Source organism: Nelumbo nucifera, chromosome 4, assembly GCF_055504915.1.
Source record: "Nelumbo nucifera cultivar China Antique chromosome 4, China Antique-T2T, whole genome shotgun sequence".
Taxonomy (NCBI): domain Eukaryota; kingdom Viridiplantae; phylum Streptophyta; class Magnoliopsida; order Proteales; family Nelumbonaceae; genus Nelumbo; species Nelumbo nucifera.
This window is the reverse complement of record NC_142652.1, coordinates 48906223-48920312: the sequence shown is the minus strand read 5'-3', so window position 1 is coordinate 48920312 and position 14090 is coordinate 48906223. Positions and strand designations below refer to the sequence as shown.

Genomic DNA, 14090 nt, shown 5'->3' with positions numbered 1-14090 from the left:
ACTTAGAGGGGATAGAGAAGAGGTTGTTAGCGGAAAAAGAAAAACTAAAAGCCAGAAAAGGGGGAAGCTCTTTCAAGAAAAATAAGGAAATGCTAAGACTCTCCTGGGGTTTGAATGAGAACGAGGGAAAAGAGGAGGGCCAGGTGAGGGGAGGGGAAAGAAGGGGTAGAGAAAAGGGAAAGGCTGGGACAAAAGGGGGGGGGGGTGTTCTTACTGTGTTTTCATTATGGAGTTAAAAATCTTGTCTTGGAAAGTGAGGGGTTTAGGGTCAGGGAGAAGAAGGATGGTGTTGTGTGACTTTTTGAAAAGATGGAAGTCGGAGGTCGTTTCTTGCAAGAATCCAAATTGGAAGTGGTGCAAGCTAAAACTATCAGAAATATTTGGGGAGAAGGGGAAGTTAGATGGATATGCAAACCATCTAGAGGAACTGCAGGAGTCCTAATTACCATGTGGGATAGATCAAATGCAAGATGATCGACTCCCATGTTGGGAATTTCTCCATTTTAGTGGAATTAGAGTGGGAGGGGGAAGTAAGGGGTTTGTTTACCAATGTCTATGGCCCAACCTTAAGAAGAGAAGGAAAGACTTTGGGGGATTTATCTGATGCAAGAGGGTCTTCCACAATCCCTTGGGTAGTAGGGGGAGACTTTAATGTAACCAGATTTTTGGAAGACAAAAATGGGGGTAGAAACGCATCTAGAGACAGAAGGCATTTTGCAAGTTTTGTAAATCAATTTGAACTGATAGATCTTCCGCTAATTGGGGCTCAATTTACATGGACAAAAGAGGAGTTTGTTCTATTAAAACTTGATAGATTTCTGATGTCCCTAGGGTGGGAAGATTTATTCCAAAACTTGAAACAGTAGGCTTTGCCAAGGCCAATTTTAGACCATTCCCCTCTTCAATTGGTTTGCAGTGAGCAAATCCGAAGGAAGTCTAGCTTTAAATTGGAACATGCATGGTTTGAAGAAGAAGACTATACATTTTTTAAAAGACATTTGGTCAAAAACTTAGGTGGTGGGAACAAGCTCTTACATTTTAGCAAAAAAATTGGGTGCAATTAAGGAGGCTTTGAAATCATGGAAGGCAGAAATCTTGAATAAATCTGAAAATGAAAAGAGGAGGTGTGTGAAGGAAATTAAAGAGATAGATTCAGCAGAGGAAAGAGGCCCCATCTCGGAGGAAGAAAAGAAAAGAAGACTGTAAGCAAAATTGCTCGTAGATAAATTAGCATATAAGAATGAATTGAAGTGGAGACAAAGAGTAAAGGTGAAATGGCTCAAGGTTGGAGATAGAAATTCTAGCTTTTTTCAAAAAATGGTAAATGCTAGAAATAGAATAAATAGAATTGAAAAACTGGAATTGGACGGGGGAGGTTGGGGAATCTTGGCGAGATAAGAAAAGAATGGTTATAAATTTATTCACGAAGCTCTTTAAGGAAGATTGGAAAAAAAAGACCTCTACCTGAGGGAGTTAATTTCAAAAGAATCTCGGAGGACCAACAAAGATGTTTGGAAGCTCCTTTTTTAGAAGAGGAGGTTTGGTAGGTGATAAAAGAATTTAGATTCAGAAAAGTCCCCTGGGTCGGATGGGCTTACCATTTTATTTTACAAAAGTTGTTGGGATGTGGTGAAATCAGATGTGATGTAGGTTTTCTAGGAATTCCATAGAAAATTCCTCATTGGAAAGAAGCTTAAATGCTACATTCATATTTGATCCCAAAAATTGAAGGAGACACAAATTTGAAGGATTTCAGACCTATTAGCCTCCTAAATAGCTTCTATAAGATTTTGGCCAAGGTTTTGCCAGAGAGGTTGAAAAATGATGGACAACGTCTTGGTAGCCAATGAATTAATTGATTCAAGATTAAGGGAGGGAAATCTAGGTCTACTTTGTAAACTTGACCTCGAAAAGACCTATGGTAATGTCAATTGGAGATGTTTAGATTGCGTGTTGAACAAAATGAATTTTGGGCAGACTTAGAGGAACTGGATTAAAGTCTGTGTCACTTCTCCTAAGTTTCCAGTGTTCCTTAATGGCCAATTAGTAGGCTTTTTTAAAAAACTTTATGGGGCTAAGGCAAGGAGACCCTCTCTCCCCTCTTTTGTTCATTTATATATGATTGAACTACTTACAATCTTCATCCAAAAAGTAGGGGAGGGGTGGTGGGAAGGCTTTGAGGTGGTGCCAAGAGGGGAGAAGGTTCAGGTTCTGCAATTCGTAGATGACACCCTATGTTTTATGGAAGCCAATGAATAACACTTATAGTTGGAGTTCTAAGTTGGTTCAAAGTGGTGATAGGTCTGAAAGTCAATTGGAGTAAGAGCAGTTTGATCCCAATGGGAAAAGTTGAAAATGTAGAGGACTTGGTAGAGAGGTTAGCGTGTCAGGTGGGATTCCTCCCAACAAAATATTTGTGACTCTCCCTAGGAGCAAAATGCACTTTAGCTCTGATTTGGAAACCAGTCTTAGGGTGGCTAGAAAAGAAATTGGCATCTTGGAAAGCTAAATACTTGTCCTTAGGGGGCAGAATTACTTTGTTAAAAAACTCCTTATCCAACTTGCTAGCATTTTATCTCTCTTTATTCCCAATCCCAAGTAAAGTGGCCAAAAGGATTGAGAGGCTGCAGAGGGACTTTTTATGGAAAGGATGGGAGAAGTATAGGAAGAAATTCCACTTAGTGAGTTGGGATAAGGTGTGCTCTCTGGAAAGTAAAGGAGGTTTAGGTACAAGGAGAATGAGGACCTTTAATAAGGCTCTTTTTGGGAAATGGATCTAGAGGTTCAGGTTGGAAAGAAATCACTGGTGGAGGAAGTTAATGGCATCAAAATACAACACAGACAGAGGAGATTTGATCACCACTTTTCTCCCATCGCTAGGTTGTTCGGTATGGAGGAAAATAATGGACATCCTACCTATTTTCAGTAGAGGCTTAAGCCCCATCCTTGGGAAGGGTGATAGGTTGTCCTTTTGGAAAGACCCCTAGTGTGTAAATACTACTCTTTCAAAGTTATTCCCACATCTATTCCAGTTAGCTTATCAACAAGATGCAGTGGTTGCTGATTGTTTTGAGGTGGTGGGGAACTCAGTAGTCTGGTGCCCTTCTTTTAAAAGGAATTTTTAGGATTGGGAAATACCTGCCCTAGCTGATCTACTTGAACTACTCTCTCTTCAACCCCTAAATCTGCTTAGAGAAGACAACTGATCCTGGACTTGGAGTTCAAATGGCCTCTTTTCAGTCAAGTCATTTGCTTCTCACATGACAATGAGTACTTCGGAAGATATGCCTGCTTCTAGAATCTGGAATCCATCCGCTCCCTAAAAAATCAATGCTTTAGTGTGGGTTGCAGTTCTAGAAAAGTGTTTAACTAAAGCCCACCTATGTAAAAGAGGGGTTCATATCCAGGACCAGAGGTGTGTGTTATGTGGTCAAGGAGTGGAAGATAGCAATCATCTGTTTCTGCATTGCTCAATTTTAGCTAGAATATGGAATCATTTTCTTGGTTCGGTGGGTCTTGTCTGGTCAATGCTAGCTTTGGTGAAGGAGATGTTGTGGAGCTGGGGATTATTGGGTTTGTCAAAGCTTGCTTCAGCTATGTGGATGTCCATTCTGGTTGTAGTCATAAGCACCATTTGGGTAGAAAGGAACAAAAGACTATTTTAGAATATCTATAAGGATCCAGAAGACCTGATTTTCATGTCTGTTGGAAAGCTGATTTCTTGGATCTCAACCTCTAAGGGAATCTAGGCTAAGTTGGGGGCTAGGCTGAATTCTAGGAGCCTATGCCATCTGTAATTTTGTTATGTTTGGGTTGTTTCCCCATCTAAGGTGTTTAGTTGGGGAGTCTTTGTACTAGTTTTTTCTATCAATTAAATTTACATTACCTTTTCTCAAAAATAAAAAAAATAAATAATCGGATCAGATTTGGTTTTGACTCCATCCGATATGATTAAAATTCAAATCCAATTATATTATAATATTTATTGATTTTAATATATAAATTTTAAATAATTATATTTAAATTTATGAATATATATATATATATTATATGAATATATATAAATAAATTCAGTATGTTATATATAAAATTTGAAAAGTAATTAACTTTTCAATTCTTTTGTATTAAAAAAAATTGAAGAGAAATCGGATTAAATCCGAATCTGATTCGAGTCCATTAGAAATCGAATTCAAATTCAAGGTCTTCAAATCTAATCAGATTTTGGATGAGATTTGGATGCAAGTAAGTAATCAAATTAAATTCAGACCCCATTATAGCCCCATGACTTATTGGTTAATCATCTCCTTGTCAACCACTTGTACTCGAGGTTCAAAGTATTGATACATATTGGTCCATATTGGCAGATGCGTATCGTGCCGGTGGCTTTCCGATACGTCCCTACAGGGGGTGTATCGGGGGTTTTGACGAATTCAAGGGGTGGAGGAGCCTTAAACCAGCCCCCCTGAACCGGTTTTGAAAAAAAATTAAAAAATAGTCTAAAAAGTACTATTGATATCGCCCGATACGCCACTATTGATATCGCCTGATATGACTCACTATTGATATCGCCTGATACGTCGTATCAGGCGTATTAATATTTTGAACATTTCTTGTACTCTAAGCTGTGTTTAGTTGCAGTTCAATTTTATTTGAACTAGTATAAATGCATGGGAGTGCAAATGGAAAGAATGCAAATTCTAGTTTAATTTTATTTTTTAGGTTTTACATTTTTTGCCTCAAGTTTTATTTTACTTCATTTGTACTGCAATCAAACAAAATAAGGTAGGTTTTGAAATAAAAATAAATCAGAATTTGCACCCAAATCATTTCAGTACTATAATTTCGTATCAATACAAATAAATTTGCATTGCATTATTTTCATCGTTCTGGCATTTGTTTTTGTCACTCTTGAATGTGCAATTTATAACTTTTACCTTCACTGTTAGCGATGCTAACAGCTCAAAAGAAAAAAAAAATATACTTCATATAGGGGCTTGTTCTGGCCATGTCACAAGGGGTTTTAGGCTGAAATCTGCATGCATGGATGCGTCCTTTTTTATGTCCCAGTCAACTTGCCACGTGGAGGGTTTCCATTGACCTGGTTTGGTAGAGCTTACAATACTGGCTGTTGCAATAGTCATTTTATCTTGATTCATGGGAGCTAAGATTCCTAAATACAAAACCTAATCACATTCTACTAATCCAATATCCCTGAGATTAAAGTAAATAGCGTTGGCTTAAAGTAACAACTAGCTACCTTGTTTAATCCTGGTAAGGAAGGCATTACTTTCCATTCTTTTCTTCCTAAGAGCACAATACCTGACCCATGGGGCACGTTACGAACATGGAGAGAGACATACATTTCTTCATGGATGAAGCATGACACCCAGTCTCATTTTCATGGCCATTAAGTAAACTCAAAGAATACCAGAATAGACTTATCTGTCTGTGCAAACTCCATTAATTTCTGCAAGTTTCAAGTATATAACTGAGCAAATTCATGACTGACTAGCATCTATACGAGTCGAAATCAAATGGGTCGTCTTGTTTTTGTGCTTGCGATTGTCATGCTAGTGTCTGGGTGGTCATCAAATGTGAGATCAAGAACCCAAGCTGCTGCTGCAGACTTTTGTGTAGTCAGAATTCCCACCTGGGCAGGTGAATTGTCTCTGAATTATTCACCAGATTGCGTTGTTTTGCTTGAGGAATTCCTCGACTGCTTGTTGTACCTGGAGGGCATATACCCAGAACCATTGGGAAGTTGTTGCGGTGGGATGAAAATCATCTCGCAGTGGTGGAGATACAGGAGAGGTCGTCAAGGTATCTGTGAATGCTTTAATGAGTTCTCTGCTGATTTTGGACCAATTGATTCTCATCGTCTCAAAGTTCTACCCGAGAAGTGTGGAGTGATGAACCTTCAACTCCCACCCATCTCTTCTGAGAACAATGACTGCTCCAAGTACTGATCAATTTCTTATGCAAGTTTCAGATCAGTAGGAAGAACTAAAGCATGTCTGGAGCTTAATTGTTGGTTGATAATAGGCCCAATTTATTGCTTTCATTTTTATCTTGATTTAGTCTTTGTTATAAGAGGATGACTGCCGGTATGGTTGATGGCTATAGGCTACAGAAAGATTTTGCTGCAACTTAGACTCTTTCTTAAGAATAGTTAAGCAGAAGTCCACATTTCTTTGCTTAGACTACTTTGTTAATTTTGGTTGGTAAGAGTTTTGAAGAGGGGCCAAATTTTATCATTCAATGTAGACAAGCCCATATGCTAGCCCGGCCTGACCCAGTGTGACCTAAGGGTGTCAATGGACCGGTTTTGGATTGGACCCCCGTCCAGTCCAAAATCAATTTGGACGAACCAGCAAGACATATTGGATTGGACCAATCTGGTCCAAAATATTTATTAGATTGGTTTGGACCTGGTCCGTCCGTAACAAATTTATATTGGATTGGGTTGGATTAAGCTAATATCTGGTCCATTGATATAAGATAAGAATATATATGTCAATTGACCGGGTTTGGATTGAAACCAATCTAAACCAAAATGAATTTGAACAGATTAGACGCTCCAGACATTGAATTGGACCGATCCAAATTGCTCAAAAACAGAACCTGGTCCATTTATAATAGACTCACATTGGACTGGATCGGATTGGACCAAATCCAATCCAGTTGACACCCCTAGTTGGACCAGCCCCGGCCTAGCCCATGATCTCCAGACCTCCCCCCTCCCAAGAGCTTGGGCCCAACATTTGGTAATGGGCCCAATAGCCATTTTAGTCCTGTTCAAACGAAGGCTCTCTGTCTCTGCTCAGATGATGGTGTGGTGTGGTCCAAGCAGTGAATACTTTTTCTTCTGTGGACAATACAATGACTCTGTTTGACAACTCTTTTATCTTCTGGGGTTTATAGCAACATCCTAACAAGATTATTATAAGTTTCAATGGCCTATTGGCCATTAATCCTACTCAACTAGACGCTTTTTATGTCTTCTATTCTGTTAATGGCTACCAATTGACGCTCCTGTGTGCAGTCTGCAATGAAAAATCCCACTAAAATTCGACAGGAGAGGTTCAAAAGTCTGACAATGCAGACTAACATGCTTCCTAGTGTGTATAGTATGTCATTTTATTATCTCAATCACAAGTTGACAACTATCATACCAAAAGATTCCTTTCAATTATAAATAGCTATTATGGGGTTTTTAACAATGTTTTAAAATCCGACCCAGAACAGAACTGCTTTAGCCACCTGTTTCTGGGTTAGCGGTTCAATCATCTGGTTTGAACAGGCAGTCTGTTCTAAATTAAAAATAAATAAATAAGGGTTATAACTGTTGTTTTCGAATCAAATGGGTCAACGGTTAGACTGTCCAGGTCAACAGGTCACTGACCAAGTCAATGGGTTAAGAGTGAAACAGAACCGAAACCGGCCACCTAGAAGGTTCCCAGGCCAAATGGTCCGACTGTCCAGGTCAGTGACAGTTTGAAAACACTGGCTTTCAGTAATAACAAGATTTACTCTATACTTACCTCGGAGTTATTTGATATAATTACGAATGTCGTCACTTTTTCAAATAGCATTTGTCAAATGACATGGGTCCATTTGGCTGGTAGCTAGAATTGGAATCAAAATCCCTTGATAACAGAATTGGAAGTCTATTTTCATAGTCTGTTTGGGAATGGCCATTCCCTCAAATGGGAGAATGTCATTCTAGTAGGAGAGAATGGAATGGAATTCTAATTCCGCCCAACCAACCATTTGAATCGAAATGATTCTTTTTATTTTTTTTTTAATCTAGCTTGAATGAAACACTATAGAAACTGAGTTGATTGAATAGAGTTCGTTATAGTTTTTGGTGATTATATACTGAACATGGAAGAATTGGAGTAGTATATATTGGTACTATACAAAATTAGGTAAAGTTTGGTAAGAGCCTCAGTATAAGAAACAATGTCAAAAGTTTCTGTCAACGGGAACCAGTGTTGATTATGGAAGAATTAAAATATGACTTAAATTATGAAAATTACTAATGTAACTGATCAACTTCTTTTTTTTATTTTAATAAAAATTTTAAAGTTGGCTTAGAAAACTAAAACTTAAGAATTGTAGTAGCATATTTTAGTCGTAGTGGAAGAATCTTTCTCTTTCATTTGGGTGATTTGAATGAGTCCTAGCAACTGTATATGACTAGCAGATAGCCTATGCTAAACATAAACGGTAAATATAAATAAAGATCCCTATAATTTTTATTTATTTTTATAGATGAAATTCTCTTTTTATCAATTTCTATTTTTAAAATTTTATGCATTTCCATATATTTTTTGTTCTGTTTCAATTTATTTTCAATTATTTTATTTTATCTTTATTTTTTAATTTTCTACCATTATTTGTTTTATTTTCATTTCTATAATTTTTTAATACAACATCATCTATGGGAAAATTGGAGATTTTAAAGCCTTTAGTCTGTGTTTGGTTGTAATGCAAATAGATCTATACTGTTGCAAAGTTATAGTAGTGCAAATGGTTTGGATGCAAATTTTGATTTATTTATTTTTTTTAATTTTAACTTTTTTTATTGTGATATAAATAAAGTAAAATAAGATATGAAACAGAATAAAGTAAACCCAAAACAAAGAAAAACTAAATTTTGCATTATTTTCATTTGCACTCCCATGCATTTATACTAGTGCAAATAAATTTGTACTGCAACCAAACGCAGCCTTAAGGACATAACATCACCAATTTGCATTAGGTTTCTAATGTCACATAAAAGGTAGGTATAGTTTACCCGAAAAGTCAAAGGAGATTTAAGTAATTTGGCCTAATATTAATTTGTTTCTTCTTAATAGATTGAAGATTTTTTAAATTCAACAAAAATAAAAATAATTTTAATATTTATTTTTCATTATAATATGTAATAATTTTATGTTGTCTTTTACGTTACTTATAAAAGAAAACGTTTCCAAACAATTAAAATATAAAGGATTTTCCAAAAAAATCTTTTGTTTTCAAATGTTTTGGTGAATTTTTGTAAAATTCATAATATTTTAAGACTCTTTTGGGCATATTTTGTTTTTTAATATAATTCCCTCTAGTGGGATTTTTAAATAGACAGATGTAGAAAAACATGATGGCCAAATAGGCAAATACTATTAGAAAAATGCCCGTATCAAATAAAAAAATCATTAGAAGTAATATTAAATAAATTTTCATTCTCTAAAATATTAAAAATAAAACAAACTATGATTACCAAACAAATTTAAAAACAACTCTCTATCAAATTAAAAAGATCAAGAGTACTATTATCAAAAAAAAAAAAGAAAGTCATTAAAGGTTACCAAAATAATCATTAAATATTGAATATGTTAAAAAATATGTTTAATTAAAAGGTGGCTTTTACGAATATTAAAAAGATACACAAACAAAATGAGAGTCCAATACATAAAACCAAAAATGTGTCGATTCCTTTTGTAGCAGAAAATGGATTGCTACATCACCATTGATTCTGCTTTAATAGAATACTAGCAAGCAAATCTATGCAAGTGCATGTGGGTTGAAGTCAATTTGGTTAGTTTGGGTTGGAAAATTTGGGTTTAGTAAATGGTTTGTTCCAGGTTAAGGTCCATGTTTATTGGGGTTTGTCTTCGATTGGCACTTAATCCTCTCATCCAACCTACCTAATTTATACCCATGTTTTATTAGAGAGGGTTAAAAGGGGTTATATTTAACAGGAAATGAGGGATTTATCAGGAGTGGGGAGATATTACAAACATTGATTATTGATGAGATGTACACAGGATTAAAAGTTAGAACAGGAGAGTTTGTTCCACCGTAAGCCTGTGCACACCACCGTAACCCAAACAGAACCTAACCCATCATCATAGGTTAAGAGTTTGCAACCAGAACCCAACCCTGACCGACTTAAACCTGTTCAAACTTCAAAAGTGGGATTGGGAATGGTATCCTAATAAAGGAGAAAAGAATAAGTAATAGCAACTGTCCCAAATTTTCCTCAAGACCTCAACCATCTACCTATAAGATAAACATGCCTACCCAAAGAAAAAGGAGGAAGGGAGCTATCTATATTATATACACCACAACAAATACACTTAGACAACTGCTAAGCGAAAATGGTTATTGATTATGTACTTGTAACACAAACACTATAAAAGTTTGGAGGCCCGACCCTTTGTTTATGATGCACCAGCAAGCAGCACTATCAGCATGAGAAGGGTTTTCTACTATTCTAGTAACATCCTTCAACCTGTCAGGCATTTATCACCCGGACAAGTTGGAAATCATGGATGAGCAACCAAAGCTACAGCCTCATCAAAGATCAGTTCTACCTGCAACAAGCAGAAGTACATGTTAATAGAAGCAAAAGTGGGTTTAATTCATTTTACTTGTTAAACTCAACCACTTCTTCCCACAATTAGCTGATAAACCATCAGGGGGAGGGATCAGGATTTAAAGAAACAAATGCATGTTATCAATCCAACTGGATTATATTTATCAAAAAAAAATCCAACTGGATCATTTTGCATGCAAGAGAGCACAAAACATGAAAAATACAAGGTTTGACAAGATCAAGTATATTATATTCAAGTAAAATTACAAGATTTAATGGATTCAAGTGGTGTATGATCTGTGAACTCTTTGTCCTATCCAAGGATTTATACTTCACTTTCACAGAATTCTACAATCAGAAAGCTGGGCTGGCACCGGCAATGGAAGGAGAAAGCTTTGCACCGGCAAGGAGATGGAGAAAGATTCTGAAGATAGAGGCTAAGACATTTGTGTTGGAAGAAATGTGGACAAGAAGTGTCACAGCACTGTAGAAAGTGAAGCTAAGAAAAGCCTTGCTGATACTAGTAGGACAAGCTGTTGATTGGTTTCAGAAGGTACTGGAAGGAGCAAAGAAAGCAGAACCAGGCCAAACATGGAAGCATTGTCATGTTGAAGAGGGAAGGAAATATTTTGTGGAGAGGAAAGTAAACAGAAAAGGTTGTTTCATAGGGGTGTATGAGTTCCTTTTTTTTTTTGATAATTTAGGGGTGTATGAGTATTATGGGTAAGGCCTGAAACGATATACTTGTCTCCCAGAAGGAAGAGAAGCCTCAGGGTGGTCGATGGTAGCAAAGGCTATACAGGAGTATTCCAAGATTAAAACTGACACACAAATAGCTGTAGTTGAGAAAAGAGAAGAAAAGGAAGGAGCTGGGATGAAGATCACTTACTCTTCTGAGAAGGGCAATGAAAGTAACTATGCTGAAAGGGAGAATCAGTTTGTTAAAAGGGTAGAAAAGCCGACGTTGTAGGTCAGTGGAAAGGGCTGTGCGAAGAGGAAAAAGGGGTGTTAAAAATCACAGGTGACTAGAAGTTCTTACCCTTTGAAGGCAACAAGGTACTGCTTGTACTTCCGCAGAGCCTACCAGAATTCGCTGCAACCTCGATGGAGACTAAACAAGGCATAGCCATGGTACAGAGTTGGGACAATTGAAGCAATGAAAAGGCCCTCAAGCCAGCAGAACACATCTTTCAGAAAATCTTATACCATTCCATCTTTGGGTGGAAGAAGTATTCTCTAGAATTGCAAAACTCTAGAGAAATGGAACTCTTTGATATCTTTGACCTTCATGCTGCAAAAGTGAAATTGGTAGGAGAAGGCCAGAAATGGTGCTGTGGATGATAGAAGTTTTTGTTGATGGAATTGCTTACAAAGTTTGGATTGCCTCTTCCATTGAAGTTCGATGGTGGAAGGAAGTGCCATTGGAGCAGTATTTTAAAAGTGAAAGGCGCAAAAAAAGTGCAAGGGACATTTTGCGCCCGAGGCACAGGGCACACGCCTTTTTGAAGCAAGACGCAAAAATGAAAAAAAAAATAAAAAAAAAAAAGCCAAAAATTCAATAAGGCTATCAAGGAACATCTCCTCGTGGCTACATAGTGAATCAATAGAAATACACCCTTGGAACTCAATGTCAAGTATTCTAAAGATGATGGACCTCCCCTTGAAGATCCTATTCTATATCATCAACTTGCAGGAAACCTCATCTATATGATTACGACTTGACCCAGAATTTCTCATGACGGTCTACATTGTTAGTTAGTTTGTATCTTGTCCCTACAAACCCCATCCAACAGCTGTCCATCATATTATATGTTATCTCCATGTCACACCTAGTATAGGTCTTTCGACTCTTCTTCTCCTCCTCACACTCTAGCTGTGAGCTTATGCAGATGTGAATACCCAATAAAAAAGGTTTACAGAGAGAGATGCTGATTGAACTGTATACCCAAACTCTCGTCTATCTAACAAAGGTGGTGCATTTTTTTCTTGGAGATCCTCTTGTCTCTTGAAACCTTGGCTGCAACAAAATAGAGCAATGTCCTATGCGTTCAATGATATATTATGGCTTCAAGGTCTCTCGAATGATCTAAGAGTTGATGTGGCATCTCCCATACTTCTCTATGCTAACAATACTAGTTGCATTTGTATTGCTTCCAATCTAGTATTCCATGAAGAGACAAAAGCATACCATAATGAAGTAGACGGTTACTTTATTCATAATCAATATGCTGTTGTACTCATCACTCTTCCACATGTGTCAATTGAATTGCAACTACAGACATACTTTCTAATGGAAAACTGATGCTGGCTGTATCATCTCAGATTGGGGGGAGTGTGAGAGAGATAAGAGATAGACTATTGTAACCGACCATAGCATGATGAGCTAAGATGATATCATATCATCCGTATTATATCTACAATTATTGGATTTGCTGTTTAGTCTTTATTGCAGACTGTTTTGTGAATATATAATCTGCCCCCCTCCCCCAGTCTTTTGTTATCTTATCTCACAGAACCATGTTCTAATAAAACCTAGATAAGGCACCCTGAATTAGAGATTTAGAGTCATCTTGCCACCTTTAGAGAGAAAATCTTCCAAAACTTTCAATGACCAGATTCCAAGGATTAAGATTTATAGCCAGCCCCAGGAAAATGTTATTGTTAGAAAACTGTAAGAAGAAGGAATAACAGGAACGAAACAACCACCACCACCACTCCGACTTCTTGTGCTTTCCTTTAAAAAAAAAAGCTCCATAGTCTACAATTTTATAATCTTTTATACCACTAATTTGATAAAATTTTAACAGAGAAAAAGGTTTCCTTTGGTTTGCCATTGCTTAAATAAACAACATATTTTCCACACAATTATAATTCAAGCCAACAAGAACAAGTGCTCAAAGTAAAACCATCTAGAACATATAATATCAAATCTCTACTTTTCACTTACCGCTACAAAGTCTCCATAGTCATCTACTTGTACTCAAACGATGGAATTGGTGTACTTGGTGCATCAAAGCTTTCCAAAACCTCCGTCTTACTTCCATTACCATTATCAGTCCCTGTCTCCTGCTTCTTTTTACCGCCAAATAACCCCCCAAACCAAGATGACGAAGAAGAAGACCCCTCTGTTGAAGCTTCAAGAGTTGGCGTCGGTGCCGATTTCTGATTCGGAAACTTTCCACTAGGATACCCAGGAAAATTAGACGGATTGGGTACACTGGGTAATGGCTCCTCCATTGGAGGAAAATTCTGAGAAGCACTAAGAACCTTGTTGAGCATGATACCAGCTCCTTCAATCAAAGCAAGCAACACCCCGCCAAACAACGCAGCCCTCGATGCCACAGGGAAACCCTGACGCATCTGGAGGAACCCGCCGGTGGCTGCGCCAGCGATGATGGAGTTCCAGGGGTCTTCCTTCTGTCGGAGATAGACCATCGTGCAATCGAAGACGGAGAAGAGACCACCCCAGACGGCAAAGCTGCCGCCGACGCGGGGAGCGTTCATGCGAACGGCTTGAGAACCGCCGATTAGACGCTCGCCTTTTGGGGAGTTGTAGACGCCTTTGAAGAAGTGGAAGAATGAACCACCAACGGCACCCATGCCGAAAGCACCGCCGACATCGTCTAGGATTCGGTCCGGGCAGGGCTCTCGAGAAGTCTCCGGCGTCCCCATCCGATAAGTAGCAGAAGAAGAAGAGCGTAGAAGACGGATGCTAGGATACGGGAGAAAA

The 14090-nt window shown here is 37.7% G+C and overlaps 1 protein-coding gene across 1 annotated transcript; it reads right to left on the bottom strand.

Moving 5' to 3' along the window:
- Positions 1 to 10074: 10074 nt before the first annotated feature.
- Positions 10075 to 14090, bottom strand: LOC104611777 (mitochondrial import inner membrane translocase subunit TIM17-2-like). Its single transcript, XM_010278977.3, has 2 exons — positions 13308 to 14090; positions 10075 to 10358 (listed from the first exon to the last, which is right to left on the bottom strand). The coding sequence occupies exon 1, from the start codon at positions 14030 to 14032 to the stop codon at positions 13331 to 13333; it is 702 nt and encodes a 233-aa protein (XP_010277279.1). The 5' UTR covers positions 14033 to 14090; the 3' UTR covers positions 10075 to 10358; positions 13308 to 13330.

Coding starts and splice junctions, on each gene's coding strand:
- LOC104611777 (XM_010278977.3), bottom strand. CDS start 14,032: ATGGGGACGCCGGAGACTTCTCGAGAGCCCTGCCCGGACCGAATCCTA.